The sequence below is a fragment of the Apaloderma vittatum genome, unplaced genomic scaffold (assembly GCF_000703405.1).
Source record: "Apaloderma vittatum isolate BGI_N311 unplaced genomic scaffold, ASM70340v1 scaffold554, whole genome shotgun sequence".
NCBI classification, from domain to species: Eukaryota; Metazoa; Chordata; class Aves; order Trogoniformes; family Trogonidae; genus Apaloderma; species Apaloderma vittatum.
The window spans coordinates 23029-49186 of record NW_009714128.1 but is presented as its reverse complement, the minus strand read 5'-3'; the positions used below and the strand labels follow the sequence as shown (position 1 = coordinate 49186).

At 35.3% G+C, this 26158-nt stretch overlaps 1 protein-coding gene across 1 annotated transcript in view; it reads right to left on the bottom strand.

Moving 5' to 3' along the window:
- Positions 1–26158, bottom strand: part of LOC104273313 (regulating synaptic membrane exocytosis protein 1-like) — a gene marked incomplete at both ends in the record, with an annotated part of 85536 nt that overhangs the window by 38474 nt on the left and 20904 nt on the right. Inside the window, 4 exons of the mRNA XM_009868617.1 lie at positions 8556–8668; positions 9534–9716; positions 13869–13940; positions 20613–20696. Of these exons, the coding sequence (XP_009866919.1) occupies positions 8556–8668; positions 9534–9716; positions 13869–13940; positions 20613–20696 (452 nt within the window). The remainder of the gene's footprint in view (positions 1–8555; positions 8669–9533; positions 9717–13868; positions 13941–20612; positions 20697–26158) is intronic.

The following is a 26158-nucleotide window of genomic DNA, read 5'->3' as shown; positions in this document are numbered from 1 at the left end:
ATTCCTGCTCCAAGTCTTACCTGAAATACTAAATGTTGGAGCAAGCTATGTAAACAAGAAGAAATTGGCACCAAGATGTCAGACAGCTGTAACCCTTACCAGCAGACATTGCACATCCTTTATGAAGCAAACTTTAGGGGAAAAAGTGTAGAACTCTAAAATGATACGAAGAATTGCTTACAAAAGGACGCTACTGAGAAGTACATTGAAGTGAAAATTTATCTCATAAAAACTATTATATAGTAAGTGTTTCTGGGGCACAAACAGCAGGTTCTGGCAGGGCAACGAGGAACTGTACTTATCGCAGAAGGCAACAGAGATCTGACCTCGTCACTTTCAGTCTCATGCTAAGAAGCAAAGCTGAACAATGACAAACAGCTACAGCTATTACGCAGTCCAGAGGCATGTGCACTTTGCCTTTCTACAGAGCAAAAGCCAGGAGTTTCATCTGTCTGTGCTGCTTAGACACTCTGTGGATGGCAATCAGTGGTAGAAAAAACAACAGTATTTGGTTGGAGGAAGTGAGAAATGGAAGCTGAAGAAGAAACCTGGCAGAACTAATGTCTAGAACAAAGGCAGCGAAATAAAAGAGCAGTGAGATTTGGATGGGAGAATCTCCTAGTGCAGTGGGCAAGGGAAGAGAGAAGAGGGCAGAACATCCACCACAGGGCTGGCTGCATGGCACAGCAGAGAGAACTCACCCTGCTTTTGGGCCATGATAAGTGTTTCAGAAATAATACAGAATCTCCAGGTTATTTCTGTTCAGCCTTCAGTATGTGTTTTGCAGTACGCACATACAACTTATCCCTGAGGTCGGTTTCATGACTACAAATCCACAGCAAACTCTATCCTGAAATTTAAAAATCACAACATTTTGAAATCAGGAGCAGATAAATGTCTTGAAATGTGAGGTCAGTAACACTGAGCAAACAATTTGTTGCTAAGATAACTTGTTACCACTTCTCTGCACGTACAGTAGTTACACTGGCAGCATGCCCATCGTGAGGGAGATGGGCTCTGAAGCTCGTTCTGCAGCCCTGGTCCCTGTTCCTGACTAGAATGTGCTGTGGATCCTTTAACCTTATGTGAGATTCCTTCTCGTGGGAGCTGATACTGCTCTGGACCTCATCCCAAACCAGAACCGAGGCATGCCCAAAGCACATGCTCAGACTGTAAAGCTGGGAAATGAGTCTGGACCTCCCAGTACATGCAGAGGCACGGTGGCCATCCTGAGTTTTAATAACTCACTCCAGAAGGAAGACAAGACAGTATAAAAATCTGAACTGATTGATGCAACACTCACTTCTTCCTCAAAGATTTTCAAGGATGATCCAAACACATACTTCTATTTAAAAGAAAACGACAAGAAAACAAACATGTAATTCTTAAAATTTGAAAGTAGTAAGCCTCTGGTTTTAGCAGCTAAGTCAGCATTTCTGCAATCTCCTGAAGACTTTATTGCAACCCTGACCATTGATTAAGTGGAACAGATGCTTGATTTTTTTGTTGGTGTACGTTTATCCGATCAGTGTTTTTCACATCTGCAGTATATACTTTCCTTCATACCTATGTCTCTTGACACATAATATCCTGTAATCCCCCCCACTTCCATCTTCCATTCACCTACTGTCCATTCTTTTTATCTCTTATTCTCTACTGGGCAAAGTCAGAGATGACAGTGGGCAATCAGTCTAAGTCAGTTCATCTTCAGTTATTCATGGTTCCCCAGAAGTGCCAACACACCACTGCTTTCTACTCCTCTTTTCTCAGATCTTCTCTGCCTCTGAGCTGCATTCGCATTCAGTTCCCTTGAGCTACAGGAATCTGTGCACATAAAGATCCCACCACTTTCGACACACTCCCAAATCTCATGCTAGATTCATCCAAATCTTGTGGAAACAAGCACTTTTACAAACCTGTTGAAGGCACAGTCTAGTTTGTCTGCGTAAAGTCAATTATTTTAAACAGAGAAATATCCACTGCAGTCCAAATCACAGGGCAAGATTTGTTAACTTCAAAGAGGTGTAAACAACAAACTGGCATGATTAATTTGTACTGTTCTGTTTGAAAGAAATATAAATACTGAAGAATATAAAAATGACAGAAATAATTTGTAAAATCAACTATTCGTAGCACTTTCTTAAGATATTTCATAGTACATCCTTAACATTGCAAAATAACCTGCAATTGCTAATACCTAAGTTAAATACTATTGCTTTTTCACCTTCTTTTTAACATTATCTTGAAAACATACTCCTGAGCATTGGTCTGAGTGTTGGAGTTCACAGACAGTGGAACAGCTGCTGTATTTTCACCTAAGCAAGTAGGAATGCCTCAGTGGGATTACCCTTTCAGAAAGTAAAGAAGTCGTGGATGAATGTTTATGCAGCATAGTATATTGTTGTTTACATTAAAAGTGTTAATCTTTTTCATTTTTTCTCTCCAAGCTTCATTCTGATTTTAAGGTAACTCTTACATATAACAGAAAGAAAAAAAAACAACAAGCAACATTCTTTGCAAAGTTGCCTCGACAGGGACGTGACAGACTACGCTTTTCACTTTGTGGGACGGCCTTAGATACGTGTTGTTTGAGCTCATTCATTCAGTATCAGAACAAATACGGAGAATCCGTAGGAGGTCAAATTCATAGGAGGTGGGTATTCCGTGTCTGCCCCTAGAAACCTGCTCTGCAGCATAATGTTCTGAGCATCAAGAGATTGTCATGCAAAGAAAAAACAGCTCATTGTTCAGAATTTCTCTGTATATGAAGGATAATTTCTGGCCATCATCACCTTCTACTATTCCCAAGCCCAGATCTACGAAATATCTTTCACAGATGCCAAGACCTATGGCTGCATCATTAGAAGCAGACATGCGGAGGTCAGGGAGAGCTTGGGTAAAATTTTAGTCTTTGCGTTAATTTTAACTGCATCGAGCAGCTTCTGAGCAATGTAAAATACCATGACTAGTGTTAAATCCAGTATACTGCATTTCAATAGGAAAATTAGAAATCACAAGAAAAACCATTTTCAGATTCTAAAGAGGGATATCAGCATACAGATATTTGACAAACAACTTTCTTGTCTCTTAAACACTGTTAACTAAATACTATATACTGACATGGAATATATTGAGGGAAAAGCCAGTATTAACAGTTGCCAAACATTTGTAAAAAAGTCACATAAATATTTACCTTTTGTGGAAGAGTTAAAAGTCTCTTGCTCTTCAATGAATTAAATGCACGGAATGATGGAAACAGAAAAAGAAATCAGCAAATTTAAAGTTAGATAAAGAAATGTGTTACATGTGACAATGGCATGTACAGTAGGCAGTACTCCAGCATATGTAAAAGTAATGTAGAAAATTAAAATGATAAACCATGACAAATAATAAAGCCTATGACTTTTTCTTTAAAATTAACAAGAACAATGAAGTTACTGAGAATCAGATTGTGGAATCTTGCAGTATTCCGCTTGAGCAGTATTGTCATACCCAAATTTATGAATGGCACAAAAATCTTAAAACTACTTTACATATCACTCCCACTTCTGAACCACATAGACTTGTTTTAGATACTGAAGCTTTTTTTTTTTTTTGCAGTAATGAGTGTTACAAATTTGTTTTCTATTAACTGAGATTTATAATAGTCAATAACCACTGGACTATTGAAAATTGGTCTTTAAGGAAAACAAACATAAAAGATTATGAGGCTTGAACTCCTTTTCAAGAGTTAGCAATGCTGAGAAAAAATAGTCCAGCATGAGTAAAGATTCCACAAGCTGCCTCAAAATATGCAGTGCCACCTATTAGTTTCAAAATAAAATCAGAAACATGAAGACAAAACAAACAACTCTAAAAGACTAAAATCTAAAATTGAAATTACATATTCTTTGTCTTCTGTCATTCATTTTATACTGATAGATCTGAAAAAATGTTTTAACTGAAAGGATCTGGTCTTTTACCATTACTCAAGCCATACTTCCACTGCAATGACATTTCAATGATCAAGTAAATATTCACAGAACAGTTTTCACTACCTGTGCATTTTTTTAGGATCTGAGGTTGGTCAAATATAAAAAGATACTTGCAACTCAAATGCATTATTTGACAACATACTGATTTTCTGTACAGAATTATGATTATCTGTTAAAAGGTAACACTTGACATCAAAACACTTCATTCCTCTGTGATGTGACTGTGTTAAAGACTTGTACAAGTATTACAGACATGAACTTCATATCATTCAGTACCAGGAGAGTCTACAATGTAGCTTTCCCTCATGAAACAGCAGCACTCACACACCCATGCACTTCACCCTGCACACGAGCTAGGTACAAAGCTTATGCAGCTTTTTCCCAGGTGAGCTAAGATACAGAACTGCTTAGTGCTCGCCACACTTCTGCTTTCCTAAAGGTCACCGCATAAGGCCTATTGCCAGAAACAGATGCCACCGAAAACACATACCACCACAATAGTTCAGTTATATTTACAGATGCTCTTTACATGTAAATAGAGTGCTCATTGTCACAAAAAAAAAAAAAGATCATTTCCATACTATAAACAATCATTGCACATTGCACATTTATCTTGCTGGTCAATAAATTTCAAGAGTGCACAATATTTTTTTTTCTCATTTACTTACTAGATTTCCTAATATTATCTACTGCATCCAAAGAGGAGTGTAGAAAAATGCAATACCTTCAGGCTGTATTAATTTCTTTGATCAGTACAATGATTAATCATCATATAGAAGTATAGAGACCCACCCTCAAATCCTATTCAAGCAAGAATCTCTACGATGTTTGACTGTTGCAATGACAGAGGATGGACTGAGTAAAGATCACAGAAATATCCTTTATAGAGAAGTATCATTTAAAACCCATGCAACTACATGAGAATCCCCATCTCTCTTAATAATTTGCATAGTTCCACTCAAACGTGATGCAAATAAAAAACACACTGATGCAAACCTCTTACAGCTTAGTACAGAGTGACATATTGAGAACACACCATTGTCCTTACCATGGCTTAGAATTTCACTGCTTTAGTCACTGAGCCAAAAAATCTTCATATTATTTGGTCCTTTTATAAAATTATCAGTTAAAATAAAGAAATAATATAAACTTAAATAGCATGTTAGAGTCATGACTACTAAATGTTGGCTGTTTGAAAACACACACAGACACACCTATACTAGACTAACTTTCAACATGCAAGCACATCAAGACCTTTAGATGCAATAAGATCGCAATGTATCTTGCCCTCTAGGAAATACTGCTGACAGGGTCACAAAGGAAAGAAATACAGCCATGTCTTGCTTGAATATCACTGAGATTAAAATAAAAATCATATTGCCTAAAAATTACAGAAATCTACAATCTTAACTGTAATCACTATCAAAAGTCTGTGTGTCCTCAAGTTGCTAAAAATATTATTTAGTTAGAACTGTTGCAAGCGAAAATAACCACCTCCCTTCCCCACTCCAAAACTAGGTAAAACTGGTAGCCTCTTGAGAAGAATTACCAATAGTTATTTTTTCTAGTCTGCATTATTATGCTGTTTTGAGGTTTTAGTCCTTAAATCAGACTTCTTCCTCTAAATTTAAGGCTTTTTGTTTCTCTTCCTGATCAGTAGAACCAAGGCCATTTCTCTAAAAGAGTAGGGACCACAACTTTGGTCTTCTCTGCAAGACGTACTTCTACGAATATTTTTTTTAATAAAGTGTGTCTACTAACAGAGACCTTTTGAAATTACCTTATTTTCTCACAAGGTGACTTTTTGTGATTCTCAAACTGTCAACCAGAGCAGTAACTGAGACCACATCATCTGGTAGAGACAAGGAAACAACTATTTTTTCAGTTCTAAACTTCACAATGACAGAACAGAATGGTCAAAATGCAATGTCAGTCCTAGAAGAAGCCTTATTAGCGTGGATATGATCAGTTATAACAGAGAGCTAAAGATTAAAGATTAAGAGTTAAAACATAACTCTGTTTCTTGAGATGAAAACCACTACCAGTCTCTTGCTCCTTTAACTCTTATTTATTCCATAATGAGAGCTTTAAAGAATGATAAAATTACTTTACTGGATTCTTCTATGCCTACTGAACACGCAAAGAGAAAATAAAAAATCCACTCTTGATATACAGACATTTGATCTTTCATAGTAATCACTGTGATTTGTAAACCAGACATAGATTCATAGCTGTATGTATGTAGATATGTGTTCAACCCTCCTGAAACAACAGAATTTGTACAACGAGTAGGGAAGTACTTTAATATAAAAATGATACTTTTATAGTATATCATACAGGATTTCCCTGAAACACAGGATGTCAATACTGACCACCATAAAGTAGCTTTATTTATAAATGAAGAAAATGCATTGAAATGCTCTCTATAAGATTTGTATATAGCATTAGATTTTGACATCTCCTATACGCATAGTGACTGTGAATGTAAATCATTAAGGACACAATTCAATTCCATGTACAGTTAATGGAAAAGTTTTTAAGACCTCATTCTGCTTTGGATTCAATCCAACATTGGGATCGTATCACTTTTAGTCACACCATTTGACCCTGATACTCATGTGACAAGAGTGAAAGAAGTAAAACTGATATTAAAATTTGATACCGTAAATCAGAGCAAATACTATGGTCTTATAGCCTCACTGAATTTAATTTCTTACAATAGCATAGAGTGTATACCTACTAGCATATTTATTTCAGAAGATACTGTCAAAACCATTTAAAATATTTTATAAAATCTATTCAATTTAGTACTTTTCTGGAAATATATTCTCAACTTCAACAAAGTATTAACCATGGGTAAAATCAGAAAACTTTCCCTTCAGAAGGACAAATCAATCACTTAGACAAAACCAAAGTACTCTGTAGAGAAGGAAATCTCTTTAGCCTTTGATTCCATGTGCCATAATAAAGCCATATTGACACAGGTGGTATGATACATAACAACAAAGTAAATGATATGTCACATCCTATTTGTACATTTTATATGTAAGACGCAAGCATATCAACCACAAGTGTAAGTAAGACTTCAGTAAAACAGAATTATTTTACAGGTATTCACAGTATCAACAACTTTCTAAACCTAGAGTAGCTTTAGCTTTCTGTTCAACTTCCATTTTTTTCTTTTCTCTTCTGTATACATCCCATCTCTACCCATTCTCATGGGAAGTTCTAAATTCATTTCCAATGTCCTTAACAAAACATAAACTACTATTTTGATTGATAACACACCATTTATCAAGAACAGCGGAAAGATTATAGGTAAATAGCCAAAGGAAAGATGACTTAAAATTAAAAATTGATTCATCTTTATACATTGTACCAAGTTCTGAAATTGCCAAAGAAACATGAAGGAAATTTGAAATTCATTACTTATTACATTCCTCTAAAAATCTCCAAGTTTACTATTATGCAGAAATAGAATCTGTAAATGTAACTTGTAAGTAGTTTATAATCCACTGGCCTAGATTTACTACATAACAAAACAAGAGGTCAAAAATGTAAAGTTTAAAATTAATAAAACCCACTTGTATTAGTATAGTAATAATTCAGAATAAACACATGTATAAACCAAGAATACATTTTTATATGTGTTAACTGTAAGTGTAGTATTCTATCACACAAAAAAACCCTATGGTAACCTCCCATGATAAGAAGGTCAAGGTCAGCCATATTATCTGTTCAAGAAAGTGGCCTGCCAACAGTTCTATAAAGCACTACAATATTTGAACCATTAGAAACATTTCTCTAATTTCCACATAGTAGAAAACCTTGTGGTACGTGGCAGTATCAGCTGTTCCTTGTAGTCAGTGAGAAAATAGGCTTTTTAAACACAGAAGAAAACCTGAATGTACAAATATTATCCATTGTGCCATTTTATTTTACCCTAATCACATATACATTATGTGTAGTATGCTGTTAGAAAGTGAAATAGCAATATTCATACTTTTTTGATATTAGTATGTAAGAAATATCTTTCACAACCATTAGGTATATGTTGTGTTTTCCTTTGCCTGACCAGTTTATCTTTAAAAAGAAAGAGCTGATGACCTGTGTTTCATGTTCCCCATGGTGTTTATTTTCACTCTTTACTCACTGAACTATGAACTCCAGAAGAAAACCAGATTTGTGACATTTAGTATTAATCTATGTTAATAACGCACAACAATTAATACTAACCACAAAATAAGGTATCAGTATGTCAAAAAGTTGACAGAATCTTTGCCTTTGATTTCTTAAGCTGAATACAAACTAGGTATCTGTTGGAAACTACCACAACTCTAATATAAATTATAGAGTAGACAAACATAAAAAGATATAGAAAATTAAGGCAATTAAACCATGTGTAGTAATCCACCGGTCAAACTCTATTGGATTTCCCAGACCACAAATATGCTTTCATTCTCTTCTATTGCTTTATTGGTAGCATTATAGAATTGAACACATATTTATGCAAGTAGACTTTCAGTAAAGAAAGGTAAGAAATCAAAGAGTTCGAGCTATCTTAAGCTCATTATTTGATACCTTGCTCTATACTGCCACTTCTTACTGGAACTTGTGGAAGCTGTCTTCCCCTGCGACTGCTGAAGGATGTGTCTGCAGGAGGAGACTGTGTGGGACTTCCTTGTTGATGTATTCTGCAAATGAAATTAAGATAAAAGTAAAATAAACCAAAGGAAGAGAATTTTTATATTCTGAATTTCAAACACGTATTAAGTTGCATATACTGAAGATGAGTTTGAAGAAGTTTGCATTTGGTGTATGCCATATGCACATACTCAGCTCTAGATACCTAGTTAATACCTTGGCTACTTGATTTCTCATACATAGACATAGCATGTGAGTCTAACACATCAAACACCTTTGGAAGATTGGTAAGTTTGCATTTAAAGTAAATAGGGCCAACTCTAATAACTAGGGAAAAAATTTAAGAAAATAAAACAAATATGAGAAGAAGAAGAGGGAGAGCTGACTATTAAATGCCCTTGTCAGCTACACTAAATCACACTCATTATAGTGGATAAGCAATGTATATCTACCATATTAAGGCTACAAGTACATAACTCGCAATTCTAAGCAACACATCCGTGCAAATTCAAAATATTGTTGGCTTTCACACTACGCAGATCAATTCACTTTCTCTTCGCCTGTAGGATCAGAGTTAGCTGTGTGAACAGCATGTGATTTCCTGCATAGTTTTTAAGAAAAATACTTTTGAAAGTTTTCGTATGGATACAGAACAAAAGCACAATGGAAGGACAAAACACAGCTAATTTTTTACTCTTACATTGCTTAACTATTTAAGTTGAACAGCAAGAAGTACCATCTGGATGGTGAAGATAGGTGGCATAAAGGACATGGGAGAAGTGTAAATACCATGAAGAGAGAATAATCTACAGTGCCAGAATGAGTGAACGCGCCACGTATGCTCAGGAAAGTACACCACCACACTGACACCTGGGAGGTGGAACATGAAAGCTGTGCTGTACACACAATAGCAACCTTGTCAGAAGTGGAGAAGGTGGCGCCGACCCTCCGGGTGCTAGGTGATGTACAGAGCATGAGGGTCTGATACTAGAGTGCTCACTCGACCTCGAGCGAGCGTGATGCTTTCCCCTAATGACTGGCTGTTCAGTCGTTCGCGGGGCTGGAAGTCCCCTTCTAGAAAGACATGGTAGAAGACCCCTAAAACATCAGGGCCAAAAAGAAACCATTCAGTCGTTAGCTCCAGGCACATTCTCCACCCGCCTCCACAATAGAACACTGCAAATCCTGGCTGCAGGACTAGGGATGACATTTCAGATTGAAGTTACTCATTTTCAAAATGACGAACTGCAGAACGCTCACTGCTGTGGATACACATGACCCACATTGTGGAATTGCACTGCACATAGTGGACAGCTGACCAAAAACTCTAGCTGCATCTCAAACACAAGCTAACAACACATGACATAAGTACTAGCACAGAGTAGGCTGTGAATGCCTAGTTTTACCAGAAAGCATTTCTGCTTCTAAAACATACCTTTCATCCCTATTAAAAATATTAACTGTATTTCAATTAGCATCCTAAAAAAAAGGACAACATGTAATCACACATGTCATTCCTTTGGTTTCCTGAAGAGTTTGAAATATGAAATCTATTTAATAATCTTTCTGTGTAAGCCCTGAAGCAGAAATGCAATTCTGAAGAAAGGCTAATGAATACTCAGTTAGAATATGCAGTAAAACTATTAATGGTGTTAGTATAATAAAGAATAATTATTAGTAGTTTAACCATTGCATACACTGCAAGTATAAGATAACCTGAAACATTTAAATTTTGGAGAGTGACAAAGTATTCTAGACTGTGCCTTCTTCTCCTCCGTGGCTTCCCAACAGTGCATAATTTTGTACATGGTACTACTGTATCTGCTGTTCTTTCAGAAATTTAAATTTTCTGTGACATTATCTCATTGTGAGTTTATTGGGTTTTGGCTTGGTTTGTCTGTTGGTTTTGGTTTTTTTTTCATCTCTGCAGACTTATGAAGTCTCTGTTTACACAGCAAGCACGACCTTCCCACAAGGTACAGTCAAAGCAACCAAGGGACTGTCTAGTTCGTATGACTATCACAGTGAAGTTATCCTGAAAAAAGGAAAGTATATATGAGATAAAACACAGTTGTCTACCAAGGATAAATAGGTTTGCTTTCAAAGTTTGTGTGGAAGTCCAATCGCAATGCAACATTGTGACTGTGCCCTTGCACATTCTCTCTGTCAAACCCTAATACTTCTTTAGCATAACTCCTGGCTTGCCCTGGTGATAACTTCAACATTCTTAGAGACTGATTCCCCTGATTCTAAAAGATGCTTACGAAAATGAAGATGATCCAAGTTCTGAAAATGTCTATTTCTCCATGCTGATTGTAAAAGTAATCCATGCCAACTATTGAATGCAACTAGCTTTTAAGCATCTGTTTTATCAGAAGTTTAAACATCAGAACATCTATAAAGGTAAATAAGGATCCCACTAAATATGGATCCCAGAAAGTGCTTGCTTGCTTTTACTATGAATGACTGCTTCAATCTAACAAAGCAATCACATTCTCAGTTCTGATTTTTCTCATTTTAGAGGCTAAATATCCTGAGAATTCAGTAAAGCACTAGGAGAGCCTGTCCTGCCATTACAGAACAGACACTACCTGAGACTCAGAAACTTACCTCCTGCTCTTTCAGTAACACCCTTTTTACACACCTGTCCCCTTCCATGAGAGAAAGACAGAGGATCTGCTTAGCTAAAATGAAGACAAATGGGGTTTAAGACTTGCGTTAGCTGGCGTATTACATTGAGATGAATTTGCTACTTGGAGTACAAATGAAAATAGAGCTAAAAGGAAACTGGAGAAAAACTAGAATGGAGTTAAGGACTTGCTGGCCTAGGAAAAAGGTCAGTTGTTGAAAGGAAGAAGTCTGCACATAGCTTGTCAGGAGAATAAGGCAGAAAGCAACAAGCATGGAAGACAAGAGCTAGTGTATGACTGAGGAAATGAGACAGAAGTGAGGTAAGAAGTATGAAAAGGGGAGGAATTTGGGAGACAAATGATACTGGCTGAACAATGAGACTGCAATGAGCACATACGTGTGCACCCCATCTCCTGGTTTCTCACAGAGGAAGGTTACACTGCAAGCAGCAAACTTATTAATTCATTTGACAATGGTCTACAGCAGAATCCTACAGGTTCCAGCTCTGCCTGCACACAAGAAAACTCAAACTCCTTTCTCTTCAGACTGATGCCTCAGTGGCATGTACTAAATAAAATATGCTTCCACTTATGGAATTATAAAGAAAAACTAAGAACAAGAGAGTTTCACCAACCCAGTGCACCCCTGACAAAGGGTCCTATGAAAAATATAGCAATTTAAAGGCTGTATGCATCATAATATGTATGACAGACAACCTCAAATCTGACATTTTTTGAGGTGATCAGTTAGGGCTGAAAGAAAGTACATTAGGATTGGTCTGAATTCTTTTTAACCACAGTTTTGCTAATTCTCACAAACAGAGAAAATGTTTGATTTTCATGTAATCAAATTTACTCCTTCAGAAGAGTTTACTGAATCTCATCTTGAAGACTTATCTCACTGAATTAAGAGAACTCGTAGGTTTTGTAAACTATCCTGAAAAGGTTTGCTTTTTCCCTTTTATGCACATTTCCTAAGCTATCACAATACACAGAGAACTTAATCTTACATAGCATTTTGAAAGGCTTTATAGAGAAGCTGACAGCATGCTGGTATCTTATTCCAGTAATCTGCTTAGATAATAGTAGACAAAATCCGTGAATTGAAAAATAAAGATCAAATCTAAGACAGAAATGGAAATTTGGAAAAAAAAAAAAGCATTGAGCTATATTTGCGATTTGACAGGAAAATTAATTGCCTGTGCTATTATCAAAACTTCCTGGCACTAGTGCAACATTATTATCTATATCTATAATAAACTACGGCACTCATTTATTTACATGTTTGTGTCTCACATCTAATAGCAGTGAATCATTTTATGGTAACAGAAACTTACACCAAGTGCCACGGAGATCTAAAAAGAAGAAACCTAACTCATGTTTCCCTATGCTCTTGTTGCACCGGCTTCATCACTGAATGGCTATGAAGAACTATGATCCCCTTGGACCTTAGTCCCAGTTGTTCCCCTTACTCTTCAGAAGTCAGAAAAAACAGGGAAATAAATGGCTTTAGTGATCTCAGTGGCAAAAACTGTCCCTGGTTTAAACACAGCAAGGATTTCAGTACCATTTAGGTAATATCTCTGGTCTAAACTGAAAAAGCAATTGGGCTGTTTTGTCAAAAGAATCATCAAATCCAAGAAAAAATAACCATTGCTTTTGGATCAGGAATGATAATCTGGAACTTAAAGCAGTAAAATAAATTAAAAGCTCCAAAGTTCTGCTCCAGAATACACATTTTCATTGCAAATAAAAATGTGTCTTTGTTGTTCATGGAAGTTTTTCAACCCTTACAATGTAAACAGATGCACATTCCTCTGCTAATCAAGATATAACATAAAACTGTTTCCGACAAAGGCAGGATCTCACCCCTCCTGATTTATTTCAGCCAATACACAAGGTTTAAAACTTAACCAGGTGTACTTATGATTTAGGGTCTATCTTTGTTTTTCTCACTTTTTCTTAAGAATTTGAACATATAACCTTATACTACTGTAGCACTAAAGCTAAAAGTTACACGATAATAGAAGTACAGGAAAATTCAATCAATACAAATGTTAAAGACCCAGTGTTCGTATTAACTTTATATAATAATAGGTTATAAAATTATCTATACAAATTTAAATGTGCAACAACATTTTTATTTCATAAAGTAAAATTAACTTGATCAAAGACATCTTGAATCATCAATCTGTTAATATTTCTTTTCATTTTCAAAGTGATTGTAAAATAGATGAGAGTTTTTGAAAAAAGATCAGTGATAAAGCACAGAAAAGATTTAGTGCCACACTAATGAAATATGCTATGCATTTCCAAAATTCATCTTACAGAGATGAAGATTGTGGCAATGGGTCTCAGACTTTGGCTATAAAATAGATGGACTGCTTGTCTTTACCACTGAGTTTACCTGCAGTGATGGAAAATGCCAGAAAAATTTCATATGTATGCGATACAGCCAGCAGTGTCAAAAATATATAGACACGAAATAAATAATACTGTAAATTACAACGACACTGTAAATTACAGATGTTCTATTCTGAAAGTTGCATTAGAGGTGTACTCCAAAAACTGGAATTAGATTGATTATGAGAGATGTTTACACACCGATCAGCAATCCTACCTTTCCGTTTCAGTTGCAGAGCCTTTCCTAGTTTGTTTTTGGCTGCTATATCTTTCGACTTTTCTGGACTGCCTGTGAAATGACATGTCAGAAAACAAATAAACAAAGAAGAAAAAGAATATAGAAATACGAAGATTACTTATTACTGTATTATAAAGTTAATAACAGGAATGGTTGCAGATGAAAAAGTGACATCTATTGTCACAAACAGGCTGGAGAACTCAAGACATATTGCACTGATTCAGTTTGATCGAGGCCGATGGTGTGAAAGTTATGAGGCACTAAAACAGGGGAGGTAACATTAATCCTGACTGAAATTGCGGTTTAGTTCCCACGTCACAGTCTGTATTTGGTTAGAAACAATGTCTTCTCATAGGCCTCTTAACAGCATGACAAACAAATGCAGAGTAGACATCAGGAAAAAAGTGTTCCAGAAAATACTATGCAAATGTAAACCATAAAAATTGCTTTTAGATCTTAATTTCAAAAGCAAAACAAATACTGCATCACATCAGACTTAAATAATGCTGTCACTATAAAGTATTAGTAAACCTGTCTTTTCAAAAATCTCATTGTATCAAATGTTGTTAAAGTTTTTTAGAAACAATTTAAAACAATTCTACCTTTTTCTAGTCAATACAAGTAAGTTAGATGCTTATTTCATCCTTTTATTCCTTTCCTACATGAATCTTTTGCAGAATTCATCTGACATTTGGATAGTGATGGACCAGCTACCTCTTGCAATCTAAGCATTTACTTCTATAGTAAATAAGAACAATGAACAGTAACATGAGTCAATAAATGTAAGAACAAAGTTAAAAACTGTTTTACCATTATGACCCAGAACTACAAATATACTATGCAAATCTCTGCAAGTCTTGTGGGTTCCAAAATTTTCTTTACTATCCATAGTAATGTGAGCATTTACAACTTAGAATCTACAATTTTAAACCTCTAATAATCATCAATATATACTAGTTTTTTAGAATAAAAAGTGCATACGGTATTTCAGAAGTGGGCAAAAGCAGGGAGCAATGATTTTTCATCGATAGACCAGAAATGCTGACAAACCCCAACTTGCATCTTACACGAGTGCAACAGATGTGGATAGGAACTTGCAACAATATAATCATTTTCATATGTTAAAAGTATAGAAGAATTACTGTGAGCAAAACAAATGGATTAAAATAATATTTTTAAAATGTATGTTTTTCTTTTAAACCTTTGTGGCTATAAAGAGTAATCTAGAGTATGAACCTGAAGATACCTAAAAGGCTGTAACACCAAGTTATACCCAAAGAATATAATCAAAGTGGATTTTTATGATTTGTACTCACTGCAATATTTGCTGAGCATTATATTGTGACACAGTATGCTCCACAACAAAGAAAAAGCTGCAGCAAAATACAAAATGCTTTTTGCATGAGCCGAGGTCATTACATGATGTTTTCTGGGCTTTAAGGGAATATATTTTCCTAGCAAAAAATACCTTGGATTAAAAATTAAAATCTCCTGTATCCTAAAACTATTTCTTTTTTTTTCTTGCATATTTTCATTACTTTTTTTTTTTACTGGGACAAATACAATGCAGATACACAGGAAAATTAGTATTAAATGCTGCAGCTTTACTTAAAAACTAAGATCAGCAGAGGTTCTAAAAACGTCCCTGCTCACTGCATGGGGCTTGGACTAGATGACCTCTAAAGGTCCCTTCCAACTCAATGCATTCATGATCCTATGGTTAGATCCACTAAATGCAGCAGCATTATCACTCAAACAATGTCACCCTTTTTGTTTTCTGCTTGGTTGGTTGTGGGTCTTATTTTCCTCTTACTCCTTACATCACTTGAGTAGACTGTGACACATCCATTACGTGCAATGGAGAAAAAACAACACAGTGTCTACTCTGTAGGATGGAAAAGCTGAGAGTAGAACATGCTTTCCAGTGAAAAGTGACTAATATATAGCATAGTGAGCCGAACACACTTGTTTCTCTGCTCTCTGTGCTGTTCTTGGGAGCAGCACACCTTAGAAATATATCCAAAACCACAAATTCCCTTCTGTTTCCTCCCTCTTGTGAAGATGATGCTGCATACAATTCCAGAGAGCTCAGCAGCCTGCTACACCAGTGGCTCAGCTTGAGGCCACGGTGGGCAACTGCAGGTACACATGCACACGTAGGCATCCTCTTGTGCCCATATACAACGTACAAAGAGTGCACTGGGGATGAGAACACACACGCCATACTCAAATTTAGCTCTTAAACGTACTTTCTAAGGGATTAAATATTATCTATGAACAATACATGGGTATATGTACTGATACATAAAAGGAGGAAAAAAAAAAGATGTGAAAGTATTACGCAGAGCATATGAGGAATATACAATGACCAATATCTCATTTAATTGGAACTAGGATTTGAGTAAATAAGGATACCTCTGTGCTGCTCCAGGTTTAGCACTTAGGTGGTCTACACTGTCCTGTTTTGGAATGCAAGACTCCAGCGTCCTTGTTCTTCACAAAATTTGGAAACATGGATGTAAATTTGGACGGAATGAGCAGAAACAGAGAGATGGTCACATGCAGTGAAGGTGGAGACATGCAGTCAAATATATAAACCAAAAGCATTAAGGCACTGTCTGCTGAGAAAGGCAGCATTTCTCATTTGCCCTTCCGTCGATTTAATCCACACACTCTAAGGAAATGTTAAAAGTTTTAGACATAATATTAACAATCTAAGATGCAATAAACAATTAAAACCACAACAATATTTTTAAGAATCTTTATATTCCGCATGCTGAACAGCAGCACTGCAGGTTAATAGATGCTGTTGTCCCTCTTGAGAATTCAACTACAGTACTGTTTGTTAGATTAATATATAAACCTATGCAGAATATTTTCCCTTAGGAATTTGAAAAATTCATATTTTGGCATTTTATTATGAAATTCTCTTGAAAATGCAAGCAAATCTCATAACTGGCTATATTTTGATGAAAACTTCACATTCTATTGCCAGCCAGTCTGCTACAGAAATGATTAACAATAAGTCAATTTCAAAGTAGAACTGAGTCAGCTTTTTAAAAAAAATTTAAATACAGTTCAGAATATTTCTTAATTTCTATATTACTTTCATTTCTGCTGAAGTTGTTTAAGAACTTCAGAATTTGTTCACAGCTTTCAATTTGGCATAAATATTATTAGCTTGTTGGTTTATTATTAGTTTCTGATGGAATATATGGTAAAAATTATATTTTCTTAAAAAGGTGTATGAATGTAAGATTTTTTTTTTTCAGATATCACATTTGGCTCTTAATGAGACAACTCAGCAAAGTTTGCAGTCGACTAAACATATGTAATAAATTTGCATCTATACCTCCCTTAGGGTGAGGAAATGCTAAAATTTATCTTTAAGATCCTAAATCTACCAACCATCACTGATCAATAAGACAAGCATTTTGTATTACTTTATTTACAGACAAGCACAAGACTGATGTGCCTCAAAATATCACTGTTGAGTGTAAACAAAACATGCAAACAGAACTATAAAATTCCTATCAAAATTAAAAATTACTATTCCTAAAGTCACAAAATAACATTTTTAAATAAAAATTAAACATTTAAACTGATTTATTACTCGCTTGTACAAAAGACCTCAGTGGTTTGCAGCGAGTTTGTTCATTTATGTAGCCTTAAAGCCACCAATAATGTCCTGTTCAATACTTCCTGATTTTTCCTGAGGATTTTTGAAAGGCTCAATCTACATGATATGTGAGCTTGGAGGTCACAACTCCTCTGAAGGCTTGGTAGCTCCTCACACTCATTCCTAGCACTTCATGTCTTGTAAAACTGCCTCCCTGATCAAGTCACGCCGTGTTGCTGAAAAAATGGGAAAGGATCATCCAAGCCAAATCAGTCTGGCACTGCTAATGCAAGCACACCTCAAATTCTCTTTTGTGAAAGTAGCAGAAGTGTCCTTGCTCTACAGTTGGCTTCAGGATAGTTCTTGGGCAAGCATTGTTACAGATGTAGGCATGTCCACTGAAAGCTACTTCTCTTAACTGAAAGCATATGAAAATTAATGTTTTTTAAGGCTTATTTTAACCAGTCATGGATATATGCTGAAATTATATGCAGATTTCTCAAAAAGAACAGCCTGAATAAAATTTCCACCTACCATTAAATGCCCAATTTTCATTGTCCTTGTTTTTATCATCACTTATATTTTAATAATTTCACAGTTCTCCAGTTACCGGAAAGTCTTTCACTTTAGATAGACTTTCTGACATAAAAACCAAACAAAATCCTCCCAGCAATGAAGCTATCAAATTCAACCCAAAATCTTTCTTTAAATTGTCTTAAATACATGATACTAAGAGTTGTTAACACTGAAATAACATATAATCCATGTCTTCATCTTGACAAGGTATACCATGCAATTACTTTTTCTGATACGGCAAGTGAACAATCTTGCCATGACTTTTACTAAAATTTATGTTGTGAATCATTGTCAATAAATACAGTGTCGCAAAACCTGAATTTAAATGATCAAAATTAGAAATAGAGTGTTAAGGCATATGTTTAAGAAATGTACTCAGAAATAGATCTTCTTGATTTCACCCTGTATGCAAGTGGGGCCAATTCGTAAGATCACTCTGGAATGTACTCAAATGAAATCTAAGATAACATCTGTCAAAGTCAATTAATCTGTGAAAACATGATTTAAAAACAGTGATAAGCAGTTAGTCAGTTACCCCTGCTGGTCCATCAGACAGTCATTCCCTGACACCCACCTCATCAGTTGTCAAACACATCTTAAAAAAATATCATAAATTACACAACTGAGTGGTGTGGGCCAACTGCCGAAGCTATAGAAAATAATCAGAAGCACCTCGCAGAACTTAAAGAGTATAAAATAAGAGTAAAGCCCCTTTGATTCCCTCATCGATACTCTCTCTCCAGACAAGGTGGGCTATTACATTGTACTGGGCATGCAATGCCAAGAGCCCAACATTCTCTGAACTTCTCTTAACCTGGGAGAAAGATCCTGGAACCAGGAGGCTACAAGAAGTCATCAGGACTGAGGTTAGCCTAAGCTCCTTCTAGGTTCATCACTGACTGTACCACTGAGATTTGGTGACCGGATTACCTACAAGCCTTCAAAGCACAAGGCAGCACTGATCTTGCTACGAAAATTAGGCTGCTGTTCCTCCAGCTCAAAATCTTTACTATGAAAGATTCTATATGCTACACAAGCTTTACTGTAATGTTTTCGCCAACAGGTATTAGATGATTCCAGTCTTTCTCCACAAAACATCAGCTGACATCAAAAGGCTTACCATTCTGCATTAAAGAATGGCAGTATTTAGATGAAAACTTCATTTCACTGATATGTGACATGATTATGATTTAATTCCAATCACTTCAATAACAATAAGATTTTATCAAGTCCAATCCATTGAAGTTAAATATAGTTTTCCATCAACTTGAAAAATGGGAAGCAAAATTACTTAAAAATGCCTAAAATACACAAAAGCACATTTGTAAACTATTAAGAGCTGACCCAACAAAGGGACATGTTGGTCAAATTTCTAGAAATGCAGGATATGTAAGGAAGGGGACAGTTTTGAAATAATGCCTCACAAATTTAATGTTGTTATTTATAATGCTGTATTACTCAAATAAAAAAAAGAAATGTTATTCAAACACAGTTACACTCCTCCCACCTTGTATCAGCAGAATACAGTCAGAATTAAGCAAACAAGATAAATTACAGTACAAATATAAGTACTGTGGATAGATGTTAGCAACACGCAAGCACTAGTGCTATAGTAACTTTTATCCATATACTAGTCTTACAGTTTCAAGTGCAACTTTGTAAGAGTTTACACATATATGGATTATTTAAATGAGCCATCTGTATCCTGTCATTTAGTGGAAAACAAAAAATTTGATGGGTAAATTTTTAATTTGGATCTCAATAGAAATTATATTGTCTGCTCAAAAAAGTCCAGATCTATCTGGAAAAAATAAATAAATTACTATTGCCAAAGCAACAGAATACCGAAACTGATTTGAGTGAAAGTTCATGGCAAGAAAAAAGCAAAGGTACTCCTATTAATCATAGCTGGTACTTAGCAACAAAAATTATTTAAAGCACTGGTGTTTTTAATCAAAACCTACCTTGTTAGGAAAACCTGCTCCAGGGAGATCAACCTGACTTGGATAGAATTTACGAACAGTGCCAATTTTTAAACATATCAGCTAGTGTGTGTTACTGAGACTTCCAACATACCATCATACCATATGTGGGGTTTTCCCCCCTTAGCAACAGTTTGTTAAAAAAACAAAAAAAATCCCACAAATGAAACAATAAAAATAAACACCTAGACAAGAATAGGCTTTACAAAAAATATCCATCATATTATAAAGCACCACAGCGAGAACACCATCAACATTTACAAAAGGAGGTTAAAACAGACTAAAGAACATGAACACAGACAATGTTCTGTTGTATTAGACATCTTATTTCACAGCTTGTGACCATTCAGGCAAACAAATAACTTGAAAAGACATTAATTCCTAGGTGCTTTATAACAGCCAAACAAAACGCAGAGATGGTATCTAAGTTGCTGTTTTATTTTGGGCTTCTGGAGGTTGTAAGTCTGTCACTACATATATGCATATTTTTAAATTTCAGTATACTCTTGAGAGTGCACTTTTCAACTAGGAGGAATTGACTAGTACCTGTCATCCTCCGGAGATGCATGCTGGATATGAATCCTGGGACTAGTAGGTCGTCTCCTCTCTAGCGAGGGGGACCATCTACCCCTGTTTGCCCGTTCAATAAAACAGGAAAAAAATAGGATATTTAGTTTGTGATAAAATAAAATATATGGGATTTGGGACTGGAAAAATACTCCAAAAAGTAATTAAATTGTGCCATTTAATTACTGTTTCTAGCAGTGTTCTAATCCCCAAGTATACTGCTATTTTGCTTGCTTACTACAGAAACATTACATTTGAAACAAAGAGAATGTGTGCCTAAAGATGCAGAATGTAGACCGATATAAATCTTTTATACAGTGTACCATTAAGTTTTCAAGTATTCTTAAATTCTTGACTATCTGAAAGCCTGTTATTCATGCAGTAAGTTGTAATTCCAGAGTAGAAGAGCTCTTTCAAGACCATATGATGGTCATTTTCTGTTGACTAATAGCTGGTATTTTGTTAAGCTCATCTCTCTAGCTCTATGCACTGAAAATTGTTTCTAAGTAAAGATGTAGGACTGAGAGTTATAACGACAATTTTAAGACATAAACTGACCCTTTTCTGGAACTCAATGAGAGAGTAAAGGTGAATAAATTAGCTACCATTAAGCTACACACAATTGTGTACAAGTACTGGGGTATTTTTTTTAATTAAAAAATATATATTGAAAGTGTGTGCAGTCAGTTTCCTCTTCTGTTCATTTCTCTGTATCCCAGCAGATTATGTTGTATAACTAAATTTAACTAAAAGGAACTGAATTATGAACGAAAAGTAGCGTATTACATGATTTTTTTCTTGAAAAAGCTCATTACATTTAGAATGAAATATACTATCCTACAGACTAGTGTTGCTTATTTTGTTGGGATATTGTGTGATTGTAATAGTACAAAAGTTTATGCATAACAATTTACAAAATCAAAATACATTGATTAATTTACAAACAGCGAAATGTCTATATAAACTCTGCACAACTAGATAACATTTCACTTTCTGAGGCATCCTTCCAGTCCATGTAATAAGGAAAAGGGTTTGATTTATGGAACATGCAAATAACAAAGGTTTCAAGGGGATTAGCATTGCTTGTACTGTTAGGTAGATTTTGCGGAAGTTTCAAGAGCAAATGTGCTGTTAGTAGTTAGATTCTTTTTCTTTCCAAAGCAAGAGTTAAAGAAAATGTTAACGCATCAGTGCACTCAGTCAAAGCCCTTAATATGCTGATATTCGCTACAAATATTAAACAGCATTTGACAGAATTAATGCGATTGTGCAGCATGAATTTTGAGAACATGCTCTCTTTCACTGAATGTTGAATAACCATGAGTCACAGTACATCACAGACAAACATGCAATAACCTGCTCCTTTACATGGTTGAAAAGAACTGGAAACACAATACGTTGCATACCTAATGTAAATAGCTTTTTTACTGTAGACGGTTTTAAATGTAAATGGTGATATTCAGCATAACTCTTAAGGCATGTAATATAAACACCTAATACTTCAGACTTACTAAAAAAAAATAGAAAAATCAGTGCGAAAACGGAACAGGTCGGTCTTAACTGGGTGAAGTGACAGCTCCACCTTCTCTGTTATCTATTTATGGGTAGATAACAAGTAACTGTTCAGCTTTGTATTTTGTTTAGGTGGTGGTGACCAGCTGAGAGGAAACATCCTGAAGATCTCTGAAAAGTTTGGTTCCAACTGCAGTGAAGTACCTCCAAGCAAATCTTTGCAGCTATGCTGACATGGTATTTTGTACACGAACTAACCCCTGCTGAGATCTCTGCTAGCCAGCCTCTCAGGATCCAAGCACAGTGCCGATCCATACAACTGCTCCAGTGCTAACTGATAATACACACAGCAATTGCTTACAAAATAAGGAACTTAGGAGGTAAATAAAAGCCACGCTACATACTATTAAGAAAATACCACTGGCAGGAATCATAAATTAATCTGGGGAAATGCTCTCATGATAAGAAACCATGCCTGAATCAGTTCCAGCACTGCATTTGAATCTTGTGCCTATGTGCTTTCCTGACTGGAGACTGGGAGTTGCAAATAAATTTCTCCATTCTAAAGAAATGGTATTAAATTTACAAGGGAAAAAGGAGAAATTTTGAGACAGGGTGAAAAGGACAATAAAAATTATACTAAAGGAATTAGTAGCAAGAAAAAACATTTTCAGTGTCATTAAGGGATACTTATGACCATATCATAGACTAATACATGCCTTGCGGATCATCGCAGGAACTTCAACAAAACAATCATTTTGAAAAAACCAAACCAAAACAATAGCTTGAAATAAATAGGAGAGTGAAAAAGAAGAGAGAGGAAAAAAGCAGGCATGGTGCAACTATATAAATATATTAGTTGAGGCTGGGTATTTTTGAGCATCCTACATGATACTATGCCAAAGAAATATATGAAGTATTAAGTTCTGTACCAAATCATTCCATTTACCAGAAATCTTTGGCAGGCATATGTCATATGTTTGCCAACCAAATTATATGGACCTTTCTCACTCAAATGATGAAGCTTATAGCTTCATCCCCTTATAGGGATTTTTTGTTGCTGTGATTTTGGTTTTGGTTTAGCGCGCCTAACAAGACTTACATATCCCAAATTCATACGTACTGCTAGAAGTATTTTTTCTGCTGGTATATGTGGGTCACCAAAATGACTTTTACTGGCAAAACAGCACCTTAAAAACCAGTAACCAATCTGAATGTTTCAAATGTCATGAAAGATATTGTGGTAATTTCTAGCAAACCATTGTCACAGAGAAAGAGGGGTCTACAGTCCATCAGTTACACAGAGCCAATACCATTTTTTAAAGAAATGCTCAAGTGAACCATTTTAACTCTTGGTCTCAAATACTATCTAATTTATACCCTCTGAGACAAAGGGCTAGGGAGGATAAGAGAAATAATTTTCAATAGGTGACAAAAATATTTATAATTTTGTGGAAGAAAATATTCAATGCCACATTTAGAAGTGTATCTTCATATTGTGAGGACTAAAAGTTTAACAGTTTATTTTAAAATAAATTCTACAATTCTATTTCAGGGGGGAAGAGGAAACACCATGAAAACAACTAATGATACCTTCAACACAGGTCCCTCAAATATAATGATAATAAAGTGGTGCAGTAGAGATTGGACTTCACAAAATCATATAGCATTTCCCTTTGCTACAAGTAGGACTGACTCTACACCTGACAGATATTTGTCTAATCTCTTCTTAGACAGCCTCCAGTAATGAAGTCAAGAAAACCTTTTCGATATCATATATTACAGGATTTCATGATAGATGCTTTCAAAAAAGCTTTCCTACTGTTTCAGATGAATTTAGGTTATTGTATTTTAAGTCCGTTATTCTCATGTTGTCCAGCACAGAAGTAAAATACTTTCTACATATTTTGACCTTAATTTTGCATTCTTCACTAAAGACTCCTCTATCATTACATGTAACTAATTACTAACCCAATGTTAAAGTGTAAGCAGATATAGTGGAGAATTACACCTTCTAAAATTAGCTTCCCCAAAATGCAGAAAGATTAATTTGGTGGGTTTTATACATTATATATAACATCTTCTTCCCAAAATTGGGCTGTATTGCACAAACATCACTTAGGTTGGAAGAAAAGAAAAATTACATCCTAAATTCTCTTTCAGAGCCACACAGATCTCCCTATTTTCAACAAAACCATCACGGAAAATTTGAATATGAATTTTGTAAAAAAGGGCTTTTCTGCATCCCCATGAAGTATCCCAAATTAAAAGCACACATTTAGGACTTCTAGAAGCAAGAAAGTAGAAGTTCAATAGTGATGGACAATTTTTTTTGGACCTGGCCTACAGATGATTTGGCAAAATAAGTTTATTAGCAGTAGAGGCCATTAACACAAAAAATCACGTTTTTATATATGAGGAGCTCGTGAAAAATGCAGTGTAGTGGCTATTGGACAGAGGTTGCTAGACATGAGTTATAAAGACATAAAAGAACTAGTTAACATCAACAACAGGTGTAATTTTGAGTATTTTTAACTAGACAGTTCACAATTGCCAGTTACTGTTTCAAAGAATATTCAACTTGATGGATGATATCTTGACATAAAATTACAAAATCTACTGCTCCCATGCATATATTATTAGGTTCCATGGCTGCTCATAGATGAATAAAGCTGCATATGTCTACCCACTTAGTTATTAATAAGATGCTACAAATTTTTAAAAAAGAAATCAAGAAAATCTTGAATTTCATTCTGAGTTGCCTTATTTCTGTCATAGGGTTTTTCTGTGTTTTTTTTTAATAAGCATGTATAAGTTATCTATGATATCTTGAGCTCAGTCTTTAGAAGAAGTAAATCAGTGTAGATTCAACTGAGATATTTCAGCATAACATTAGTCGCTCCTCTGTAAGAAGGGAACAACTTGAGCAAAGTTCCAATCAAGGAGCAGCGGAAAGAGAGGAAGAGGGAAGGGGAAATTTCACCCCAAAAAATTAGGAGAAACTTTATCTCAAAGTTATTTATATCCTTTCTTCACAGGTCCTCTCTCACAGTAATGAGAATGAGGCAACTGTCATAACTAATACGTCGTGGTTTGACAGACAAAGCAACTTTGCCTTATTAACCACCACACTAGTTGAATATATATTGTGCAGACAAAATCGGAATTCCACCATATTTCCACTGAATGGGAAGCTATTATTGAGTTTAGCGAAGCTAAAATCTCACTTTAAAATGATACAGTTCTTAGCCAAAAAACACAGGTGGTTATGAAATAATTCCCTTGTGGAACAATCCCATCTGTCAAACACATCAGTGTAATATTTGGTTCACCTATGATTTTGAGCAAAGTTATTGTGATATTGAAAATTTAGAAAGCATCCATAAAATGCTTGCATCCAGTATGTGATATGACACTATTTATTTAAATTGCAAACATGTTTTCTTAAGACTTATGTGAGCCTTAATATAATGTCATAGAGTGAAAAAAAACATAATGCAGTGATTTGCCTTGTATTTGCAAAAGCAGATACAGCAGATTAGATTAAGAAAGCAATGAAGTTTGGCTGTTTTGTAGAAAATACATCACTACACAAACTACAGTTCTGGTTTGAAATCTGAAAGTTTTGTCAGAATTTATAAATCATGTCACCGCCTTATTAGCAGTCCACAGAACAGGCAACAAACAAACATAATACTTTTTAGCAAATGATGATGAAGATTAACAACCAAGTGGCATTTTGTCAAAATACTTGACACTGCAATGCTATTATCAGCATACTGAGGACTTTTGTAAGCAATGAGATCAGCTTGAAGTAAAACAAGGAAAGAAGCCAGAAGCAGTTATAAACTCCAACACGCAATTTACATGACATACATGAATAGCAAAAATGTCTACAAATACCAAAGCAGACAGGAATGTACAAGAATGTAGAGTACTCATATGAAGAAAAACAGAACTGATAAAGATCACCAGCACAGATGATAAGAAATTCGTAAGTTTTTATTTTATAC